The sequence below is a fragment of the Microtus oregoni genome, unplaced genomic scaffold, assembly GCF_018167655.1.
Source record: "Microtus oregoni isolate MIOR12 unplaced genomic scaffold, Mior012 000070F_ref0000104, whole genome shotgun sequence".
Classification (NCBI taxonomy): Eukaryota; Metazoa; Chordata; class Mammalia; order Rodentia; family Cricetidae; genus Microtus; species Microtus oregoni.
In genome coordinates this window covers 8,152,994-8,178,506 of record NW_024543977.1, presented here as the reverse complement: position 1 = coordinate 8,178,506, position 25,513 = coordinate 8,152,994, and the positions used below count along the sequence as shown (strand labels likewise).

The 25,513-nt window shown below is 39.8% G+C and overlaps 1 protein-coding gene and 1 pseudogene across 1 annotated transcript in view; one reads left to right on the top strand and one right to left on the bottom strand.

The window, feature by feature from the left end:
- The window catches only part of Mpp7 (membrane palmitoylated protein 7), a 232,795-nt gene that overhangs the window by 49,138 nt on the left and 158,144 nt on the right, over nt 1-25,513 (top strand). Inside the window, exon 2 of the mRNA XM_041641578.1 lies at nt 17,629-17,777. Within this exon, the coding sequence (XP_041497512.1) occupies nt 17,741-17,777 (37 nt within the window). The 5' untranslated portion in view covers nt 17,629-17,740. The remainder of the gene's footprint in view (nt 1-17,628; nt 17,778-25,513) is intronic.
- Nucleotides 18,973-19,265, bottom strand: LOC121440703 (annotated as a pseudogene).

Here is a 25,513-nt window from a genome sequence, read left to right as displayed (position 1 = left end):
TTGTGAGCCTCTTCAAGATTTAAAACATGGAGTGCCAATACAAAAAAGACTACCCTTTTGCTTAGTGTTCAGTTGGGGTTTTGAGTGGTGTAATTCCATCTGCCCTCGGCTTTCAAAATCAGTGAAATATGAGCAGAATCATGGATCTATGCTTCTACAAATGGTAGTAGGGTTTTTTCCAAGTGCAAGGCTAGGTCACTGTGGAGAAAAACCAGTTAATACAAATACTCGTTATGAATAAACAATGCTTCTCGACTACATGTACCATTGCATCACTGCTTTTGATAGTCTCAAAAAACACACATGTCACAAATGGGTGTCAACATGACAATTTTGTGTTGCATTTAGTTTAACACCTTTAGAGCTGTTACTAACTTGAACATACAGTTAATTTGCCGTTAAAACATGCTAGTTTTAAAGCAAGAATTAGATTTTGGAGATCTTTACTTACTGTGTGTGTTTTTTTTTTTTTTTTTTTTTTTTTTTTTTTACAAAAATCTCACTATGGCATGCTGGCTGGCCTAGAATTTACTGTATAGATCAGATAAGAATTACAGGCATATACCACAAACTGAGTAGAAATGTCTAATTTTTTGGTTTGGTTTTGTGTTTAGTTTTTGCATGGGTATGTGTAATGTTTGCATAGTCCTGTGTATGTGGGCATATTTGTGTGTGGGTTGATGGTTAAGTGTGTACCCATGTGTGGAGCTCAAAGTTGATGTCAGGTGCCTTCCTTGACCACTCTGCACTTTGTCTATCAGCACAGATCACTTGCTGAGTCCAGGACTTGCTATCTCCAGTGTAACATGAGGACATGCTTGTTGGGGTTTCTGTCTGCCTAGTTCCCCAGCCATTTAGTCACAGAGAAAATCACACAGAGTTCTCCATAAGTTATAAAACTGATTGGCCCATTAGCTCAGGCTTCTTATTAGCTTTTATAACTTATATTAACCCATTATTCTTATCTATGTTAGCCACATGGCTCAGTACCTTTTTCAGCGGGGCAGGTCACATCCTGCTTCTTCCATGGTCTGGGCAGGACTGGGGAGGAATGAGCTTCCTCCTTCCCAGCATCCTCCTGTTCTCATTGCCTCACCTGTACTTCCTGTTTGGTTGTCCCACCTATACTTCCTGCTTGGAAAATCAGCATTTATTTAAAACATGATTGACAGAATACAGACAGTTCTCCGCACCACTGCAGGTCATCTTGGCCCAGAGATCCCTTGTCTCTTGCTCTCCAGAGTACTGGAGTTACAGGTGCTGCTGTGCCTGCCAGACTTTTATGTGGGTTCTGCCTGAATGAGAAGCAGCTTATCTACTTAGCCATATCCCCACCTTATAATCAGCTTATTTTTAGACTACTTATTATTTGTGTGTGTGTATATATATGTGCACACATATATGATGTATATGTGTTTGTGTGCATGCCATGTTGTGCATGTGGAGGTCAGAGGACAATTGTATCAAATTGGTTTCCTTGATGTACCTATGTGTGGGTTCCAGGGATCAAACTTTTATTCAGTAAACCATTCATCAGCTCTGGAAAACTTATTTTTGACAGTTATCATATATAACTTAGGAAACCTAAAAAACTAACCAGTTTGTATGATTTTGTTATAGATTGTTAAACACATAAAATCATGTTCCTAATTTTTTTTAACTTTAGACTTTATTTTTGACACTATTTCATTGAGCCCCATGATCATTAATTTAAGAAATACTGTAGTATAAACATGACAAACTATTATTTATATTTATTTTATTATTTATAGTGCTGAGGCTAGAGAGATGGCTCTGCAGTTAAGAGCACTTGTTGCTCTTGTTCGGGAATAGGCTTCAGTTGTCAGTACAAAGAGGGTTCCAGGGGAGGAGCAGGGATGCCCCAACTACTGCCTGTGGAAGCCCTTGTCAGAGTGGCATGCCTTCTTGTTCAATTGCGAAGGTTTTCAGTTCCTCCCATGGGATTTTTCCTTTCTGTGACTTTGGCCTTTGTCTCTCTTTGTGAACACTAGCAAACTTTTTTTTGAAGGCCCAAATAGTAAACACATGCTAGTTTCACATACTATAATAATTGATCCTTCACACCTTCTAAGTGTGGACATAGCATCAACACAAATCACATCTGCTGATGACCTTCCCAGGGATGTCTAGAGTGCTTCTTAACCTGTGAGTCATGACCCCTATGGTGGGGGGTTACATATCAGATATCCTACATATCATTTATTTGCATTACAGTTCATAATAGTAGCAAAATTACATTGTGAAGTAGCAAAAAAAAAATCGTTTTATGGTTGGGGTTTACCACAACATGAGGCAGTGTATTAAAGGGTCGCAGCATTAGAAAGGTTGAGAACCACTGCTCTAGAGTATCTAGGAGCCCATAGTACTCAGGTGTCAACTGAGGAGAATCAGACTGCAGAATCTGAGTATCTGCAAGTACTTGCTTGAAAACTCCTATTTTTTATCATTAGCAATGCATACTATTAATATTTATGATTTTTCTTGAAGTTCCAGAGTCACTTATTTTTAGGTAATTCAGTTCCCAGCACCCACATTTTAGCCCATAAGCATCTGTATCTTACAATTTCAGTGGATCTGCATCCTCTTCAGGCAACCACTGGCATTTGTCTGGATTACTATAGTTTATTTCCCACCTGCTCTTTTAAGTAAGAATGGTTCACCCTGAAAGAGTGATTGCCTCTCTTTAGAGCTGAAAGTCATTACACAAGCGTGTTTCTGATGGCTGTGCTGTCTCTACATAAATGGTGCTTTATACATCCCCTTTCTTTTGTCACAGGTTGTTAAAAAGGTGGCCAGCCAAATCAAAATTTCAGTGCCATTCTGTATAGAGATAGAAAATTATTCTTAATTCATATGAAAACACAAAAGACCCTGAGTAGCCAAAGCAATCCTAAGCAAAAAGAATTCCACAGGAGATAGCGCCATAACCAATTTTAAGTTATAATTCAGAGCCATAATAATATAATGAGCATGGTACTGGCCCCTAAACAGACACAGATCAGTGGAATAGAACTGAAGATCCAGATATAAGTCCATGCAACTTATACACAAAGGATAGAGAAACAGAGAGGGAATTCAGAGAAATTTCACCTTTTATGATAGCCACAAACAGCATAAAGTATCTTGTGGTAACTCTAACCAAGGAAGTGAAAGATCTATTTGACAAGAACTTTAAGACATTGAAGAAAGAAATTGAAGAGGACGCCAGAAAATGGAAAGACCTCCCATGCTCTTGGATTGGTAGGGTCAACATAGTAAAAATGGCAATTCTACCAAAGGCAATCTATAAATTCAACACAATCCCCATTAAAATCCCAACAAAATTCTTCACAGACCTGGAGAGAACAATAATCAACTTTATATGGAAAAGCAAAAATCCCAGGATAGCCCAAACAATCTTATACAATAAAGAAATTTCTGGAGGCATTACCATCCCTAACTTCAAACTCTATTACAGAGCTGCAGTAATGAAAACATCTTGGTATTGGCATAAAAACAGAGAAGTCGACCAATGGAATCTAATAGAAGACCTTGACATTAACCCACAAACCTATGAACACCTGATTTTCGACAAAGGAGCTAAAAGTATACAATGGGAGAAAGAAAGCATCTTCAACAAATGGTGCTGGCAGAACTGGATGTCAACCTGTAGAAGAATGAAAATAGACCCATATCTATCACCATGCACAAAACTCAAGTCCAAATGGATTAAAGACCTCAATATCAATCTTAACATACTGAACCTGATAGAAGGATGCTTAACATACACTTTGGAGAATATACAGCATTTTCAACAAATAGTGCTGAGCAGGTGTTTGGAGTCCATATGTAGAAGGGATGAAATGAGATTCTTATCACTCACACTGCACAAAAATCAAATCTAAATTAATCAGAGACCTCAACCTAAAACCTGACTAACTGAGTAAAAGGTAGGAATGAGAGTATGTGACAAGACGTAGACATGGGCAAGGGCTTTCTAAGTAGCGCTCCGGCCGCTCAGGAAGTAAGGCTATCAGTTGGCAACAGGACCTTATGAAGTTTGTTTAGCAAAGGAAACTCAATCAGGTGAAGAGGCAGCCTACGTGATAGAAGAAAGTCTTTACTAGCTAGTTATATATCTGACAGTGAGTTAGTATTTAGAATACATAAAGAACTCAAGGCACTATCAACATGAAAACAAACAACCCAATCAAAAATGAACTATGGATCTGAACAGAGATATCTTTAAGGAAGAAATACAAGTGGCTAAATAAACATTTATTCATTTATTTTCTAAATATTTATTTTGTGTATAAGTGTTTGCCTGTGGAGTGTGCAGACCCCTGAATTGTAGTTACAGATGGTTGTAAGCTGCTACATGGGTGCTGGGAATTGAACCTCGGTCCTCTGCAGGAACAATTAGTACTCATAACCACTGAACCATTTCTCTAGCCCTTATAATAAACATTTAAAAATATTCAGTATGATTAGCCGTAGGGAAATGGAAATTAAAACTACTTTGATTTTCATCTTGAGATATGCCAGTCAAAAAGGCTATTATGAACTAGCCCAGATCCCACGGTTAGTGCCCAGGCCTGCTCTGGCCACCCACACCTTTTAGCAGTTGACTTCTAGGCTTCCCCAGGGCCCTGCATCCTATATTCCAGCCTAGTTCCACCACCTTCTTCTCCACTGTAGCCAATACCTAGGCTTCCTCTGGGACCCGCCCAGCCTGCATCCACTTACAGGACCCTGTGTGCTGCCTGTAACCCTACTCCATACTCATATATCCCAAGTCTTCCTCCAGGGTTGAGTTTGGTGAATACCCATGACCTTTCAACCATGCATTTTTATAATCTACCAGATTTAGCCTGGGCTCAGCAGTCAAGAGCTCTAGTCTTGAGTTAGGATCCTCCCTCCCTAACTGTCATACCACAGGCCACTCCCAAGTCATAGCATATCTAAATGTCCTATTGTGACCTATCTACCCCCATACTCCAGGCTTGGACCAGGAGACACATCCTGTATTCCAGCCCAGCCCCTCTCTGCCCACCTTACTTCATTGCACCTAATGCATTCCTAATCTCTAGACCCAACCTGTCACACATCTTCCCATCTCCCCCACATTGCTCCATTCATAACAGACTCAAAACTAAAAAAGGAAATTGATGTGCCCATATCTTATTGTAGGAATACCAACAATATGAATGATCAAGCCAATATTTTCTTTACAAAACCTGTAGAATAGCTTGCCAGTGAGAATTACTCGGGTGATCCCCAGGACACAGAAATTTAAAGGAAAAATCATAAACTGCCTCAAAGGATTTAAGGAGTTTAAAGAAGACAGGATGAAATACCTCAATGAAACCAATGAGAAAGACCCGAAAGAAGAAAAGTACCCAAGAGATGCCTGAGAAAATACAAACATGAGGCTGATGGGAATGATGTTGACAATCTAAGAGTCGAGAATAGAATTCAATCAGGACATAAGAACACTGAGAAGGACTCAAGCTGAAATCAAGATGGAACTGAAAAACCCAATAGCCCAACTAGAAACCTTGAAGGAAAAAGCCTTCCATGGATAATGAATCAAGTAAAGACTCAATATCAGGTCTTGTCTTGAAGGTAAAATAGAAGATTCAGACTAAATAAACAAGGAACATGAAAAAAAAACATAGGAAAGGAATACAAAGGAAATGTAGAACCCCATGGAAAAGAAAAAAGAAAAAACCCTTGGAATTATCCACATGGATGAGGGAGAAGACTCCCAAATCAATCACATAGACCAGATCTTCAACAAGATCATAGAAGGAAATGTATCCAAATTATGGAAAGACATATATATATATGGGAATAAATGATGGAAACACACACACATATATGAAGCATACAGAATACCAAATGGACAAAACCAGAAATAAAATCTCCAATTGAGTATCATAGTTACAACACTAAGTGTACATAACAAAGAAAGTATGGAAATCTGCAAAAAAGAGAAAAATGGAAGTCACATATAAAGGAAAGCCCATCAGAACCACAGCTGAGTTTTCAATGGAATCTTTGAAAGCTAGAGGAGCCTGGAGCTGTGCATTCCACATCTTAAAGGATGTGTCAGCCAACCTGAAATAATATAACCAGCAAAACCATCTGCTATAACTGAAGGAGAAATAATTTTTTCCATGACTTAAGCAGCCTAAAAATTTTATAAACAACAAAACAAACCTTATTTCAGGCTGAAGAAAGGAAGGAACATAGCAGAGAGCATGCGGTAATAAATATGAAACCACAATTATCAAAACACAAAATGCAACTGAGAATACAAACAATACCACAAAAAATCAACAACACAATGACCACAATTAACATATACTCTTCAGTAATAACTTTAAACATCAGAGGCATCAATTCTTCAATCAAAAGACACAGGCTGACTGCATCAAGAAACAAAACTCATCTATCTGCTGCCTATAAGAAACACATTTTAGTTTTAAAGATAGAGTAAAATGATGGACAGAAGTACCCAATGAAATAGTAAATGTCACCATTCTCTTATGAAATAGACTGTAAACTAATCAGAAGAGATAAAGAGGGACACTTTATTCTTATCAAGGGAATAGTTAATCAGGAAGTCAATACTATCTTAAATATATTATTCAACAAACCCAGGGGTGTCCAGTTTAGTAAACAGTAAACTATTGGAATTAATAACACAGAGTAACATTAATCCATTAATAGTAGGTGATTTCACTACTCTATTTTCTTCAATAGATAGGTTATCTGGACAAAAACTAAAGAGAGAAACATCAGAATTGACATCATTCATCAAATGGACTGAACAGATATCCACAGAATTTTTCTATCCAAACACCAATCAAAAGATTATACATTATGACCAACTTGGCTTTATCCCTGAAATTCATGGATGGTCTAACATATGGAAGCCAATAAACTATATAAATGTGCAAAAATCACATGATCATCTCAACAGCTGTAGAGAAAGCCTTTGTCAAATCCAATATACCTTCATGATGAAAGTCCTAGAGAATATAGGATTAAAGGGACATACCCCAGCATAAAAAAAAATGCTATGCACAGGAAACCCACTGCCATATTATCCTAAATGGAGAAGAGCTTGAAGCAATCCATTTGAAGTCAGGAATGAAAGAGACAGGGCTGTCCACTGTCTCCACTCCCTTTCAGTATTGTCCTCTAAGTACTAGCTGGAGCAATAAAACAAGAAAAGGAAATTAAAGGGATAGAACTAGGAAAAGAGGTCCAACTATTCCTATTTGCAGATGGCACCATACTATACATTAGAGATCCAAAAACATCTGTCAGAAAACTTCTAAAAATGTTATCAAATTCATCAGTGTTGCAAGATACAGAATCTACTTGCATAAATAAATAACAGCTTTTCTAAACATGAACAACAAACATATAGGAAGGGAGGTGATGGACAACAGTCACATTCACAATAACACAAAGAAAATATCTTGGAATAAACTTAACCAAGGAAGTGAAGGGTCTCTACAATGAAAACTTTAAACATCTGAAGAAATAAATGAGAAAGGTACTAGGAAATGGAAGGACCTCCCATGCTGCTGGATTGGTAGAACTAACATTGGGAAAACAACCATTCTACCAAAAGCTATTTACAGACTCAGTACCATCCCAATCAAATTTCTCATCTCATTCATTGTGCAAATAGAAAAAAAAACTATCCTAAAATTTATATGGAACCACAAAATACCCCAGAAAGCCAAAATAATCTGGAAAAGAAAAAAGAACAATGCTGTATGATTATAATTCCACATCTTAATAATATAGAGTCATAGTAATGAAAACAATATATAGTACTGGCACAAAAATAGACATGTAGACTAATAGAACAAAATCGAAGACCCAAACATTCGTACAAGTAATTTCAGAGCCTTAATAATGCATGATGTTGTTAACAACTATGCTGCTAAAAAGAAAGCATTCTCAACAGATGGTGCTGGGAAAACTGGATGAGAATAGGGTTAAACCTGTATCTGTCACCGTGCACAAAACCTAAACCCAAATGGATCAAAGATTTAAAACTGAAACCCGAAACACTGAAAATACTAGAAGAAACAGGAGTGCCCTACAAGATATAGGTGAAAGAAGGACTTCTGAGTAAGACTCCATTTGTTCAATAATTAAGACCAGTAACTGGCAATGGGACTCTGTGAAACTAAAAAAATTAACATAGCAAAAGAAATAACTAACTGGGTAAAAGTGAGGCCCTTTGAATGGGCAAGGATCTTTGCCAGCTATACATCTGACAGGTTTAATACAGAATATACAAAGAACTTAAAAAACAGAGTCAAAAAACAAAAAAGTAATCTGGCCCATTTAAAAAATGGGTCTGGGTTTTGAATAGACTCATTCAAATTTATGAGACCAAAGCAATAGTTCTCAAAAGACAAAAACAAACGAATAACAAACAAACAAACAAACAAAAAACCCTGAAAGCTAAAAAAGATCTCAAAAAAGGTTCATCATCCCTATCAACGAGGGAAATGCAAATCTTTAAAACAACTTTGAGATTTCATCTTACCCCAGTCAGAATGACAAAGATTAGTGGAACAACCAATAGCAAATGCTGGAGGAGATGCGGGGCAAAGGGAACTGTCCTTCACTGTTGATGGAATTGCTATCTATGCAGCCACTATGGAAATCAGTGTGGAGACTTTTCAATAGCTAAAAATAAATCTACCATATGACGCAACTATACCACTCCAAGGGACTTAATATCCTACCCCAAAGATACTTGCTCAGCCATGTTCATTGCCACGGCATTTACAATAGGTAGGAAATGGAAACAACCTAAATGTCCTAGAACTGAAAAATAGATATTGAGAATATGGTACATATATACTACGGAACAGTATTTAGTGATAAAACAAGACTATGAACTTTGCAGTTAAATGAATGGAACTAGGAAAGGTCATACTGAATGAGGGTAACCCAGACCCAGAAAGACAAATGTCACACATTCTCTCCTATTGGAGGCTTTTGGCTCCAAATCTTTAGATGTGAGTACATAGTTGGTAGTAGCTACAGAGACCAGGAAAGTAAACTGGAACCATTGTCTGGATTTGGGGAGGGGGCAAGTTAGAAACAATAGGGAGGAGAATACCAGGGTGAAAATATTCATAGGGAAATGGGAGAAGAGGAGCTTCTTAAGGAAGTAAATATAGAAGACAGTGGAAAGAGGGTAAATGGGAATGGCAGGAAGTGACCTTTTCGGGGAAATTGGAAAAGGGGAGCTCCTTAGGGAGGAGTTAAATACAGCAGAAGGAGGTAGGTTCCTTGTTAGCCACAAGGAACCACACTATAAACTACTTAATGCCATACTCTACAATGTGCATAGTTTAGCATATATTTATGCATATACATATAGGTTTAATACATTTTTCCATCTAGGATGACAACTCTCCCTCCAAGAGTCAATGGCCACCTAACAAAATCCCCATCACCAGACATGAGAAGCCCCCTTTTGAGTTGTTGCCTTAGGGCTGTCTCTGAGACTTCCCAAACATGCAGCCTATTGCTGTTGCCCTTGGTTGTTCCCCAAGGTGGAAGGTAAGTTCTGATTGCTGCAGACACCTCTGAGCTGGGACTGATCAGAATGCTCCCTTCCTGAAGACTGACTTTTATGCTCTTGTTTTATGCTGAGGGGGCAATGAGGTACCAGATATGGAAAGTGGAAGAGAGAAATGCTGTTTCTCTAATCTTATGGGTGCTTCTGGCAAGGTCTTTGAGACTGTAGAGGTCTGTGGACATGCTCAGAGGACTGTCCATGTGCATAGCGTGCACACTGTGTTCGTTTGCTTGTACATCGTGCTGGAGATTGAACACAATATCAACGCTCTAGATATGGGCTCTACCAGTGCCTACAGGAACTTATTCTTACTTATGAATGCCTGGCCAATGCTTGGCTTGTTTCCATCTATCTTTTGCCTCTGGGCTTTTTCCTTTCTCTATTTTGTATACCTTCCTTTCCTTACTCCATGACTGGTTGTATGGGTGGTGACTGATCCCTAGCATGCTCTTCCTTGTTCTCTTGCTCCTTCCTTCTTCCCAGATTTCTCCTCATATTTTATTCTCTCTGCCTGCCATCCCTACCTATCCTTTCTCCTGCCTCTCTAATGGCTGTTCCGCTCTTTATTAGACCAATCAGGCATCTTAGGCAGGCAAAGTAACATGACTTCACAGAGTTAAACAAATGCAACATAAAGAATGGAGCATGCTGGGTGATGGTGATGCAAGCTTTTAATCCCAGCACTCAGGAGGCAGAGGCAGGTGAATCTTTGTAAGTTTAAGGCCAGTCTCGTCTATTAAGAGTGAGCTCCAGGACAGGTTCCAAAGCTACAGAGAAACCCTGTCTCAAAAAAAAAAAAAAAAAGGAACACATATTTGCACCATTAAACAAATATTCCACACTATAAATGAATGAAACACATCTTATACTGCTATTCCACAACAACAAACTAGTTTGTGTAAGCAGATTTGTGATGAGTAGCTCTGTCTGGCCTCTGTCATATTCTTACAATTATGAAGATTTGCAGATATGTTAACAGATGTTAGTGTGCTTACATTAATGCAAGTAATGAATTTTTCAAATTGCCCTTTAAAGATTTACATTTGTACTGCAGATATAACTATGTTGATTAGTTCATTGCTCTGTTATATTTAGAACTGGAAGCATAACTGTTAAATCACTGATCATGGCTATTATTTCCCAAAATAACTGGTTGCTGATAATTGTTACATGGGAAAATGCTTTCATGTTTTAGAATCCCCAAGTAAATTAGTTTACTATTTTCTTCACTGTATGTGTTCACATTAAGCAATAATTTTGAAGGTAACTATGTTGCTGGACAAATTAAGTAAGAAATCATAAAACTACTTAACTGGTGACATAGCTCAACAAGTGAGTATGCTTGCTGTGTAAGCCCGAGCAACTGGATCAACAAGTGAGTGTGCTTGCTGTGTAAGCCCGAGCAACTGGATCAGATCCCCATAACTCATGGTGAAAGGAGAGAATATCGCCAACATTTCCCTGGGAGAGAATATCGCCAACATTTCCCTGGGAGAGAATATCTCCAACATTTCCCTGGGAGAGAATATCGCCAACATTTCCCTAGGAGAGAATATCTCCAACATTTCCCTGGGAGAGAATATCGCCAACATTTCCCTGGGAGAGAATATCGCCAACATTTCCCTGGGAGAGAATATCGCCAACATTTCCCTGGGAGAGAATATCGCCAACATTTCCCTGGGAGAGAATATCTCCAACATTTCCCTGGGAGAGAATATCGCCAACATTTCCCTAGGAGAGAATATCGCCAACATTTCCCTAGGAGAGAATATCGCCAACATTTCCCTGGGAGAGAATATCGCCAACATTTCCCTGGGAGAGAATATCGCCAACATTTCCCTGGGAGAGAATATCGCCAACATTTCCCTGGGAGAGAATATCTCCAACATTTCCCTGGGAGAGAATATCTCCAACATTTCCCTGGGAGAGAATATCGCCAACATTTCCCTAGGAGAGAATATCGCCAACATTTCCCTAGGAGAGAATATCTCCAACATTTCCCTGGGAGAGAATATCGCCAACATTTCCCTGGGAGAGAATATCGCCAACATTTCCCTGGGAGAGAATATCTCCAACATTTCCCTGGGAGAGAATATCGCCAACATTTCCCTGGGAGAGAATATCGCCAACATTTCCCTGGGAGAGAATATCGCCAACATTTCCCTAGGAGAGAATATCGCCAACATTTCCCTGGGAGAGAATATCGCCAACATTTCCCTGGGACTGCCAAGTGGCTGTTGTTACATTCGTGTGTCTTTTTTTTTTATTGAAAGAAAAAAAAAAAGGAATTCCTGCCTCCTCCCAGCCTCCCATTTCCCTCCCCCTCCTCCCACTCTTCTCCTCCTCCCCCCACTCCTCTCCCCCTCCCTCTCCAGTCCAAAGAGCAGTCAGGGTTCCCTGCCCTGTGGAAAGTCCAAGGCCCTCCCCCCTCCATCCATGTCTAGGAAGGTGAACATCCAAACTGGCTAGGCTCCCACAAAGCCAGAACATGAAGCAGGATCAAAACCCAGTGCCATTGTCTTTGGCTTCTCATCAGCCCTCATTGTCCGCCATGTTCAGAGAGTCCGGTTTTATCCCATGCTTTTTCAGTCACAATCCAGCTGGCCTTGGTGAGCTCCCAATAGATCAGCCCCACTGTCTCAGTGGGTGGGTGCAGCCCTCATGGTCCTTCCTTCCTCATGTTCTCCCTCCTTCTGCTCCTCATTGGGACCTTGGGAGCTCAGTCCAGTACTCCAGTGTGGGTCTCTGTCTCTATCTCCATCCATCGCCAGATGAAGGTTCTATGGTGATATGAAGATATTCATCAGTATGGCTATAGGATAGGGTCATTTCAGGTTCCCTATCCTCAGCTGCCCAAGGAGCTAACTGGGGACATCGCCCTGGGCACCTGGGAGCCCCTCTAGGTCCAAGTCTCTTGCCAACCCTAAGATGGCTCCCTTAATTAAGTTATGTGATTCCCTGCTCCTCTATCCAACCTTACTTTCTCCCAATCATTCCGTTTCCCCAAGTTCCCCCCATTCTCCCCTTCTTACTTTTCTCTCCCCATCTCCCCTTTCCCCCGTGCCACCCCACCCCCAAGTTCCTAATTTTTTGCCTGGCAATCTTGTCTACTTCTTATACCCAGGATAACAACTATTTGTTTTTCTTTGGGTTCACCTTCTTATTTAGCTTCTTTAGGATCACAGATTATAGACTCAATGACCATTATTTGTGGCTAGAAACCAATTATGAGTGAGTACATCCCATGTTCCTCTTTTTGGGTCTGGGATACCTCACTCAGGATAGTGTTTTCTATTTCCATCCATTTGCATGCAAAATTCGAGAAGTCATTGTTTTTTACCGCTGAGTAGTACTCTAATGTGTAGATATTCCACACTTTCTTCATCCATTCTTCCATTGAAGGACATCTAGGTTGTTTCCAGGTTCTGGCTATAACAAATAAGGCTGCTATGAACATAGTTGAACAAATGCTCTTGTCATATGATAGGGTATCTCTTGGGTATATTCCCAAGAGTGGTATTGCTGGGTCCAGGGGTAGGTTGATCCCGAATTTCCTGAGAAACCGCCCCACTGATTTCCAAAGTGGTTGCACAAGTTTGCATTCCCACCAGCAATGGATGAGGGTACCCCTTCCTCCACAACCTCTCCAGCAAAGGCTATCATTGATGTTTTTGATTTTAGCCATTCTGACAGGTGTAAGATGATATCTCAAAGTTGTTTTTGATTTGCATTTCCCTGATTGCTAAGGAGGTAGAGCATGATCTTAAGTGTCTTTTGGCCATTTGAACTTCTTCTGTTGAGAATTCTCTGTTCAGTTCCGTGCCCCATTTTTTAATTGGGTTAATTAGCATTTTAAAGTCTAGTTTCTTGAGTTCTTTATGTATTTTGGAGATCAGACCTTTATCTGTTGCAGGGCTGGTGACGATCTTCTCCCAGTCAGTAGGTTTTCTTTTTGTCTTAGTGACAGTCCCTTGCTCTTGGATTGGGAGGATCAACATAGTAAAAATGGCAATTCTACCAAAGGCAATTTATAGATTCAATGCAATCCCCATCATGGTCCCATCAAAATTCTTCATAGATCTTGAGAGGACAATAATCAACTTTATATGGAAAAACAAAAAACCCAGGATAGCCAAAACAATCTTATACAAAAAAGGAACTTCTGGAGGCATTACCATCCCTGACTTCAAACTCTATTACAGAGCTACAGTAATGAAAACAGTGTGGTATTGGCATAAAAACAGAGAAGTCGACCAATGGAATCATATAGAAGACCCGGATTTTAACCCACAAACCTATGAACACCTCATTTTTGATAAAGGAGCTAAAAGCATACAATGGAAGAAAGAAAGCATCTTCAACAAATGATGCTGGCACAACTGGATGTCAACCTGTATAAGAATGAAAATAGACCCATATCTATCACCATGCGCAAAACTCAAGTCCAAATGGATCAAAGACCTCAATATCAATCTGAACACACTGAACCTGATAGAAGAGAAAGTGGGAAGTACCCTACAACAGATGGGCACAAGAGATCGCTTCCTATGTATAACCCCAGCAGCACAGACATTAAGGGAAACATTGAATAAATGGGACCTCCTGAAACTGAGAAGCTTCTGTAAAGCAAAGGACACTGTCATTCGTGTGTCTTGAATGCATAACACACACAGATTTTCTTCATCATCATCGTTATCCTACAAGTACTTGCAGTTCTGTGATCAGCCACTGGGTGGCAGGAGTGCCATAGAAGCTTTGAGTAGAGCCTGGGTGGAATTGAACATTGTGAGCATGTAGACCTTCATATAGTTCCCTGTTTCCACGTGATCCATGCCAGGAAAACCTGATACAGTGTGATATATAGAAACAAGGTACAACTGGAATAGTGAAATCTCAAAAATAAGCCTCTTTAAAGGCGAGCTGTAACGGTCCTGTTGGGTATTGTAAATACCTGAGGTGCACTCGATACGGCTGCTGTGGTACTGGCATTCAGGTCTTCTCTTTTTTTATGGAAAGATGGATTGAACTTCAATTTAAGAATATCCAGTAATCCCTCTCAGGACATACTGTAACAGCTGGTATTTTTGTGTTGTAGTAAATCGGCTCCATACGACAGTCAGTAATAATTACGGCTGTGTTCTGATGAATTCCAAAGCATTTTCAATCAATTTAGCCAAAGAAAACAACATTATTACACAAGAATTTAACCCAATTTTAAAGTTAAATCCAGCGACACTATTTTATTCCACAAAATGCTGAGCGTTTTTCTAGTTAGGGTTCTTTAAAACTTTTTTTTAAAAAACGCATAATTGTAGGACGATTGTGTTGTATAATATATACTTAGAAGACTATCACTTTGTGATAAATGCACAGCATTGGACAAGTTTAACTTTGACTGTTTGTTACGAAAATCCAAGAAATGCTAAGTCCTTTCGTGTGTGGTAACACTGGATTAAAAAGATGTTTTGAAGTGGGATATCAGGTTTTTGTCAATATTTCTGGAATGGGAATGTACCACATTCTATAAAATTTTTTTTGTTTAGTTTTAGGTTTTTTTCATTCTATAAAATTTTACTTTTTTGATAAAAGTATTAATTAGGTTATGTGACATATGCAGTTCATACATGTGAAACACTGAATTCTTCAGGTTGCATCGTGTAGAAAGTATAGACTGTGTATTTCTGTGTGTGTGGTTACTGACAGCCTGTGCCGTGCAAATTCTGACTTTTTGTGGCCTAAAGAGCAAACTTATATATGTACAGGCACATGGCAAGCACTGTATCTGCTTACATCATAAAGCCCTGTTGCTAGAAATATGTATGCATACACTTTATACATTTTAAATAGTTCTCTCTCTCTCTCTCTCTCTCTCTCTCTTTCTTTCTGTTAACAATGTATTCTTTTTATCAGTGGTTTTTCTGGAGTTCTTTTTGGACTTGAATAACTTCATCTGTCCCCTTATATAAGGAATATTTTTATGTAGTTAAATCTTGATCCTGGTTATAATAATTTATGAGACCAAAGCAAAGTTTCCTTTTAAGAGTTTTGGAGAGAAGGCAGTATGGGAGCTGGGCAGGAGTGAAGCCTGACTTGCCCTCTCTGCTATTTTAAAATTTAGCTCAGTGAGTTACATTTTCACTTGGAATTTAAATACCTACTGCTGTATGGGTGTGTAGTATGTGTGTTCTCTGTTTGCCTTTAGTGTAATGTAAAGCAGATGGTAAGACATTACAGCAGATAGTCAAGTCCAAGAAAATCTGTTTGATCGTGGACTTTTTCAAATATCAGTTTTCACTGTGACAAGTAAAATGCTAATTTGGAAGGCTTTACTGGAATTTAGCTGTTGTATTTTTCTCAAGTAAAAGCTGGCAAGCTTGTTTGTCGTGACTCTGTAATATGAATCAGCAACTTAGAAGTTTTAGGAATCAAAGTGAATAGTTTCCAGTGTTTGCACCGTCTGCTTTCCTTGTTGTCTTTAAGATATGGTAGAATATACTTTGGAATGACTGAATTTTCTATATGGAGGACTGGGAGGGGGAATGCACTAAAATGTATTATATAGTTATGATTTCAACAAAAGTGTAAATGATATGTGCTTTCCGTTGTTGTCTGCAGTCATCCAAATGTGAAACACATGATGGACTCTTTCTTAAGTTTTAGGTTGGATGGGTTATAGTCTCGCTGCTTTCTTTTATGCTTTAATTTTATAATTCTATTACCTGAATTAAAGAAACAAACTATCACAAACCAGCTTTTACTGTTTGTTTACTCAGTGCAAGGCATTGTTGCTTGTCTTGGCATATTTAATTATTATGCGGTTCTAAGTTATTATCTTTATTTGCACATATGGAAATAAGGTGTAATAAGATTAAATAAGTTATTGACGACCATAGAGCCAGCAGGATTAGAGGTGAAGCCAGAGTTAACCTTGTACAGCTTTTTCACTGTGTCCCGCTTCCTGATTATTTTTCACTATGTCCCGTTTCCTGATTATTTTGAGATAAACTTGTACAGCTTTTTCACTATGTCCCGTTTCCTGATTATTTTGAGATAAACTTATGCCAGTATCCAAAGCAATGTATTTTCCAGGATATATCCAGTCTAACTTTAACTAAAAGGTTTAGCTGGTATTGCTAGCCCTTCTGTGGATCTGTATCATTGCTCTCCTAGCTAAGTAAGTCTGTGAGTATCTGCTTGGCCGGCAGTAGAGAACTTTGCAGCTGTTGGACTATTAAATCCATGGAAACACAGAGTTGTAGTTGCTGGTAACTCAGATAGTCTTTGTTACACACTGGGAAATGTAGCTAGAATTAAGGTAAGAGAGAGGAAGTAGTTGTACAGAGTCTTCTGAAAGGTCACAGTGCCATCAGCAGCCCCTGAAGCAAATGTCAGAATTTTTCGGAAGCTTTGACACTTGCAGTGGCAGTATCTTTACAGTTCAAAATCACATCAAAATCAGAAACTCCCCTGGTAAATATCAGCCTGTTATTGCAGAAAAAGTCCATAGAAGAATTATGATCTCTCTGGTATTGTTGTAATGAGACTGCTTGTTGGTTCCCGGTTGCTCAGCCCTGAGATAATCACATAGAAACTGTATTATTTAAATCACTGCTTGGCCCATTAGCTCTAGCTTCTTATTGGCTAACTCTTATATCTTAATTTAACCCATTTCTAGTTATCTGTGTATCGCCACAAGGTCATGGCCTACCAGCAAAGTTTCAGCACATCCGTCTCTGGCAGAGGCTCTATGGCTTCTCTCCGACTCTGCCATTCTTTCTCCCAGCATTCAGTTTAGTTTTCCCTGCCTAACTAAGTTATGCCCTGTTGTAGGTCCAAAGCAGTTTCCTTATTCATTAATGGTAATCACAGCACACAAAGGGGAATCCCACATCACTGGTATATTGTCCAATACAAGTTTTATAGAATTAGTTATGTGATGTTTGATTTAGTGATATTTGGGTTTTTATGTGTATAAATGTTTAATTTTTTTTTCTTCCAAGGGACTAGTGAGACAGTCGGCTCTTTCGTGAAGGACGGCTGCAGGTCATTGAATTTTCTGGAACTTCCCAAGGCAAGAGAGTGGAGAGCAGCCACACACCTTTAGCCTGCAGCATGCCAGCACTGTCAACTGGATCTGCTGGAGAAATGGGTATGAGAACCCAAGGGGACAATTTTCCCTACATTCTTACTTATTAGTGTTGTTCCCACTGACTGTGGCCTTGTTGGCGCAAATAAATCATATTTCTTTCTCTATGACCTACATGAGAGGCATAAAATAAGTCCTAACAAACTCTGGATTAGACAGAAATATTGTGGGATATTCAGGGTGCTTCCTTCACCAGGTGGTGGTGGTGACACATGCCTATACCCTGTCTTGCTTTTGGAACAACACCGTGCATTTAATTGCTTAAAATGAAGTATTTGAGAATTCCCAGTGTTCTGGCAAATACTGGTGATTCCCACCTACACTGCCGTCCCTCACATTTAACAGAAGGCATGAAATGTTTGCCATACTTGCTTCGGACCTCTTGCTTCCTATTTTGTTTCTCTGCCTTCATTCTCTCTCTCTTTCTCTCTCTCCTTCTTTATAGTTTTTACAAATACTGTTTATTTTAATGAAGATGGTACAGACGATGTCCCTTGAATACCCATGTCCGAGGCCAAAAAGTACAAACAGAATCAAAACGAGCAATGTCTGTTGCGTATACTTCTGCAAGAGTAACTTTCCTACTAACTGCTGATGGAAATTACAGCTTTCCTGGGATCTTCAGGCAGCCTGCCATACTCTTCTCTCCGGTGAAGCCATCCTGGAATTAGCTGTCACTCTCACTGTATCTGTCATCTTGACTACAAACGTGATGCTCTTCTTTTGGTCCAGACCCTCAGATTTTAAAAGTAGCTTCAAGCTGAGGAAAGGTCATTTTCCCACAGTTCAGGTCTCTGAAGACCTTCCATCTCCCACTGAAAACCACAGTCCAGGAATGAAGCAACTGCATGCTGGAATTTCAGGGCCAATTGGAAAGTCACAGGAAAGCTCCCATTGGTCAATCTTTTTTATCATCACAAATCTGAAAATGCACAGTCTTGAAATGGGTGGCCTCTCTGTGCACATATGAAATTTTTTAAAATAAGAAGGGCAATATTAAGGGAGCTGAGGTCTAATCACCAAAAATCAACATAGCAAAAACAACCAATAGTGAATATTGAACGCTTAGAGTTCAGATTACCAGATTTTCTAAAGAGATGGAGTGCCAGTATTTAGTTTTCATTTTGAATACCACATTACAAAAGAACTGTTTTTAAAAATAAAAAAGGATTGAGGGAAAAGGGGGAAAAGAAAAGAATTATCTAAACCCTGAAATAACCTCCGTTTGCTCCTGATAAGCTTCTGTCCCATCTTCTTCCTCCTCCATTCCCAGTTCTTTTGGAGTATGATTATCAGCAATTCCCTGACAATCAAAGAGGAAGATGAGTGAATTTACTGGAGCTCCCTGTCTTTGACAGTGAGATGTGTTGTCATTTTCATATTGAAATGTATCTCACTACTATCCTGTCCAATAACTTTGAGTTTAATGTATTCTCCTTTCTTCTTATCCCCTAATTTTTCAGTTGAAGGTTTTACCTCTTTTTCAGACATGGTGATGGTGGCTTCATCAAGGGGTCTCCGAGGTACCATAGGGGCCTCTGGCAGGCAGAACCTCACTTTGAGGTTTACAAACCTGTCTCTTCCCACAGCACAACACCACAGCTGCAGTGACTTCTGCTATGGCTTGCCTGCTTTTATTCTCTTACTCTATCACCAGAGTAAGACATAAAACACATCACATATATAAAAACATCTCCTTTCTGGTCCAGTTTAGCAGTTAGCTTTCTTGCTATCAGCACTGCTCGAATATGGATTTCTGGGTGTGTTTTAGAACTGTTCAAAATAAGGGGGAGGGACTAGGGCTGAAATCACTAGAGTGTATGTTTTAATGTACGTGAGCACTGGATTTAATTTTCAACACAAAAGAGACAAAAAAAGAATGATGCGGGTGGGAAATAGGTTGTGCAAACATTTACTTTGGGTTTGTTTTGATTTGTTTGAGACAGGGTTTTGCTTTGTGTATCCTAGAATAGCCTTTAAACTCACAGTCTTCCTGCCTCAGCCTCGTGAGGTCAATGAACATTGTGAACGACACCATGCCCAGGCTGTGCCTGGAAGTTTTAAGACTCCTTTAAAGAAGTGGCAACATAACGGAGCTGGAAACAGTGTCCCGTATGCCACTGAGGTCACGGAGTCCTGATCTCAGGGACATTTCCACCCCACCCATTCCAGTCACGGGCACCACATTTACCCTGTCCAGTTGCTGTTCTGCCAGATGTCATTGTTTTCACTCTGCAAGAGCAGTCTGGCTTGTCTCTGTCCGTCTGCAGCCATTTCCCCTCCTAGTGACTTAGACTGTGGACTATTGTTTGTTGGAAGTTTTACTTTTTGTTAAATTCTGTTAAACTAGTTTCTTTTTTTAATCCCCCAGGATGTTAATTTGCAAGTCAACTCCTTTAAATATTTTCTTTTTAGTTTTTATTTAGTTCTGTGTTTTGTTGAACTATGTAAAATGAATAATTGAACTTTTTGTGGTGACAGGGTAATTATAGCTAAAATTTTTCTAGCCATCAATGCATTGCGGTTGTGCAGTATATTTTATGCTTCACTATTCACCAAGATTGTGTTACCTTAATTGATAGCAAAGTATTGCTAATGAGGTTTAGCTCACAGGCTGGTGAGAATAAGCGTTTATAACTGAGCGCCGTCATTCACAGAAAATAGCATAGACAATATGGAATTTATAAAGAGCTTTTCCACATATCTGTGTCACTTAGAGCACAAATGTCCTGGCTGTGACACCTGCTTTCTCGTGCTTTCGAACCCGTGTGCCTGAAGATTTGAGTTAGGTGTAGAAGACATGACTGTTCCCAGGTCAGTGCATGCACAGATGCCACAATGGGCTGTGTGCATTGTATGTTTACTGTTCCTGGGTAGATCTCCTGTACTGGTGTAGTTGAAGTACTCATGTCATATTGCTTAGCAACATTGTTGATATTATCTTGCCATTGAGTCTCCAAGAGAATAAAGTTAGAGTTTTACAAATGGCCATGGGCCCAATCACAGAAGAAAGGCATCTGACTTTAGTGTCTGTACTTGTTATAGTCACTTGGGAAAATGCCATGTGCATTTGTGGTTTCCAGATGTGTGTTTTGGTGTGTGCACTTATGCACATACGGAGGCCAGAGAAAGATGTAGGCTGCCTCGGTGTCCTGTTCCTTTGAGTAGGGTCTCTCACCAAACATGGGGCTAGGCTGTGGGTAGCCAGCAAGCAAGCCTTATTCATCCTCTTGTCTCCTTTCCACATTCATGCACTCACATGTATGCACTACACACACACTCACACATGAACCACATCTGGCTTTTTATGTGGGTGCTAGGAATTCAAACTCAGGTTTTTGTGCTTACACAGAAAGCACTTTTACTCTCTGACCTATTTCCTCAGCCTCCACAAATGCTTTTTAATGAAACAATCTTAGCATTCATCTATCTTCCTCTTTCTGCTTATTTAATGAAGAAAAGAAAATGCATTTTGTAAGTACACCATGAAAAGAGTCTCGTCTCCTCAGTCTCACTTCTCTCGCCTTGGTAGGTATTCTTCATGAGCTGCGTGTGCTCAGTGTTCTCATAGTTCAGATGTACCTCAGTTGTAGAGCGCATGGTTAGCTTGTGTAAGGCCCAGGGTTTGATCAGTGGCACAAGAAAAACATATGTTTGACTCTTATTAAAACAAACAGTCCAAACCTCACAGATTTTATTATATGCCACAGATTGTATTATTCTGTTTCTTTCCTCTTGCAGTGCTTGGGACTAGAACCCTGTGTATACTAGGCAGGTACTCTGCCTCTGAGCTACATCCCCAGCCCTGTTCTGTAACCATGTAGAGCAAATGCTGTTTGCAGGGAGTATATGAATGTATACAGTGTGTCATGCATGTTTATTCACATATCTGCCGACATAGCTGCATTGTCTGTAGACTCATGCTCTTTCATGTGACTCACAATGTCATGATCCACATGCTGTAAGCATGCATGACGCAAAGTGCTGATTTTTGCTCCTGTTGTAAATATTTGGGCAGGAAAGATGCATACATATAATAATGTTATAAAATTAATTTGCAGACTTGTTAAGCCAGTTAGTCATGTATGGAGTGCATTAGAGATTCCAGCCATTCTTGCCAGTGTTCAGTGCTGTTAATCTTTGTAGTTGCTGCCATCTGATGGGGTACAAAGTGTTAAAGGTGGGCTATTCCTTCTGTGAAACATATTTCCATTGTTTAATATACTTTCCTGTCTGGGACATGTCTATTCAAGCCTGTTTTCAACCATTGTGCTGTCTTACATTGTTCTAATTGACTTGCAGAATTTCTTATCCTGTATTTTATATATTAATTCTTTGTGCCATTTATTTTTAAACCTCCCCCTCAAATAGTCCCAATTCATTTAGAGAGTCGAAAATCAGGTAAGCACATCTTGGTTATTGCTTTACCCCCTTCAACTTAAGTATGTCTCCCCTTGCCCTAGACCATATATATTCTCTAAGATTTCTTTTAATAAATTTAAAGATTGGTTTTTACACATGAAATTTTAACCTGACTGCAGTTTGAATGCAGAGTGAGGCAGAGAGATAACCTTCTTTTCTCACATAGATTGTCAACCATCTTAGAATTAATGACCCTATATTCTATTCTTTCCACATAAGTTTGTTGTTTTTCCTTTACCATATATGAGTACCATGCATATTCTTGGTTCTCTTTCTGGTTTATAACGACCTGTTGATTTCATCTTAAAATTTTTAATAATCCAATTTTTATTTTAAGTTTAGAATTACAAAGGTTGTGTAGAAGGTTGCAGTGTACCACACACCCAGCTTCTCCTGTTCTTAGCCTTCTGCATTCATTCATGTGCCAAACTCCTTTTGATTGATGAACTGATACATATACACTGACTCCAACCAAAATCCACTCCTGTTTCCTTAGTTCCCACCTCATGGCCCCTCTCCCTTTGGTTCCAGGCTGTCATTTAGAGCAGCTACACAAGTTTGTGACTTGTTAGGCTGCTCTAGGTTTGACTGTCATCCTTAGTGACTTTGAGGGACACTAGTCAGCATATTGTAAGGTTCCCTGAGTTTGAATTTGTCTTGTGTTTTTCTCACAAAGGGATGGAAGTTATGTGCTTTGGTTAGTCAGTAACTGAAGTAAGCACCTATGAAATCATGGGAAAGGGTCTTACTGTGAGCTGCTGATGCTGACATTCCTCTGTCTATCAGTTGCTCACCTCCCCCTCTAGGGTGAAACAACTGTGTAAGTTTCCTGGATTCTTGCCCTTTCCTCCCCATTCATTCACTTGTTCATTGTTGGTATTGACTTTAGGGTTATAATCCAGCACTGTTTTATGTTGTTACCCCAGTTAGGCCAGCTTTGCCCATTGGAAGTTCTTTCTGTCAGTTCCTTTGAAAGCCTCCGTCAGTGTGGGCTTGTCTAGTACTTTCCTACTCTGACAGCCAAGGGGCATCAGCTCATCTGTCCTATTCCTCAAGTAGCCATGTCTCCAAGGAGCCTAGGTTTTTTTTCTGGGGGGAGAATAGGATTAGAAATGGAAACTTGGGAAGTTGTTTTGGTTAGGATTTCAATTGCTGTGAAGTGACAACATGAACACGACAATTCTTATAAAGGAAAAACATTTAATTGGGGTGGCTTACATTCCCTGAGATTTTGTCCATTATCGTCATGGTGTGACATTGTGTTGTGCAGGCAGACATTGTGCTGGAGAAGGAGCTGATATTCATTCATCTTGACTTGCAGACAACAGGAAGTGGTCTGAGACACTGGGAGTGATTTGAACACATACAAGACCTCAAAGCCTGCCTTCATAGTGACACTCTCCATCCATCAAAGCCATACTTCCTAATAGTTCCATTCCCTTTGGGGGCCATTTCCCTTCAAACCACCGTATTCCATGACCTGGCCCCCAAAGACTTGTAGCCATATCATAATGCAAAAAAAGCCATATCATAATGTAAAAATACATTGAGTTCAACCTCTAAAGTCTCCATAGTCTCATATAAGAGTCTCAAATTTATGTAAAAGTCTAAAGTTCTAAGTCTCTTTTGAGATCCATGCAATCTCTAATTGTCATCCTCTGTAAAAATCAAAGTCAGAAAGGAGATCACATGCTTCCAGAATAATGGTGCAGTATATACGTGACAATTTCAGAATATAGTGAAGAGGGAGCATAGGGAGGAAATACTGGACCAACTCAGTACTGAAAACCAGCTGGGAAAGCTCCAAACTCTGCATCTCCATGTTTGATATCAAAGTACTGTTCAGATCTCCAATTCCTTTCATCTTTGTTGGCTGCAACACACTTCTTTCTCTTGGACTAGTTGGACTCCCTGAGAGCAGTTTCCTCAGCAGGTATCTCTTGACTCTGGCATTTCCAACATCTTGGGTTCTCCAAGGCAATCTATGTTTCAGCTTCACAGCTTCACACAATTACCTCTCTAGGCTCTGACACATGCCTGACCTTAGTGGCTTTCCTTTGTCATGGAGGGAGATTCCATACCTCCTTTCTTCTGTCCTTCACTCCAGAAACACACGGCCAAAGCTGCCAAGTTCTGCTGATAGTTGGGGCTGGAACATGGGCCCCTTGTCCGATTACATCTTCACTACCTTCCTATTTTCGAAAGTTTCCTTCGCTGCCTAAGATTAGTTGTATTGAAACTTTCTCTGTCAACAATACTGGCCTTGAACTCACAGATCTTTCAATTTCATCCTCACTTAATCCTCAGCCAGACTCTTCAGACAAGGGCATAAAGCAGCCACATTCTTTACCAAAATATCACAGGAATTACCTCTAGGCAACATATTAAAATTCTTCTCCTCTGAAACCTCTTTTTTTTTTTTTAATTGCGAAAAGAAGAAAAAAAAAACATAAACAAAAAACAAGTTTCCACCTCCTCCCAGCCTCCCATTTCCCTTCCCCTCCTCCCACCCTTCTCCCCCTCCTCCCACCCTTCTCCCCCTCCTCCCACCCTTCTCCCCCTCCCCCCACTCCTCTCCCCCTCCCTCTCCAGTCCACAGAGCAGTCCGGGTTCCCTGCCCTGTGTTAAGTCCTAGGTCCTCTCCGTCCATATCTAGGAAGGTGAACATCCAAACTGGCTAGGCTCCCACAAAGCCAGCACATTAAGTAGGATCAAAACCCCCTGCCATTGTCCTTGGTGTCTCATCAGCCCTCATTGTTCGCCATGTTCAGAGAGTCCGGTTTTATCCCATGCTTTTTCGGTCACAGTCCAGCTGGCCTTGGTGAGCATCTCCCCTCAGTTCCAACCACTCTTAGCACCACTGTCTTCCATGCCCCTACTGATATGGCTCATTAAGAGCACTTAAAAGCATTCCACTGCATTCCTAACCCAAAGTCTGAATTCCTTCAAACAAAAACACGATCAAACCTATCACAGCAATACCCGAGTCCCTGGTACCAACTTCTGTCTAATTAGGGTTTCAATTGCTGTGAAGAAATACCATGACCATAGTAATTCTTTATAAAGGAAAAGCATTTAATTGGGGTGGCTTATATTTTCAGAGGTTTAGCCCATTATTATCATAGTGCAACATGGTGGCATGACATAGTATGGAGAAAGAGCTGTGATTCCTTCATCTTGACTTGCAGGTAACAAGAAGTGAACTAAGACATTGGGTATGGCTTGAGCCCATCTCTACAGTGACACACTTTTCCTAACAAGGAATACTTCAACAAGACCATACTTTTTAATAGTGCCACTCCCTTTGGGAGTCATTT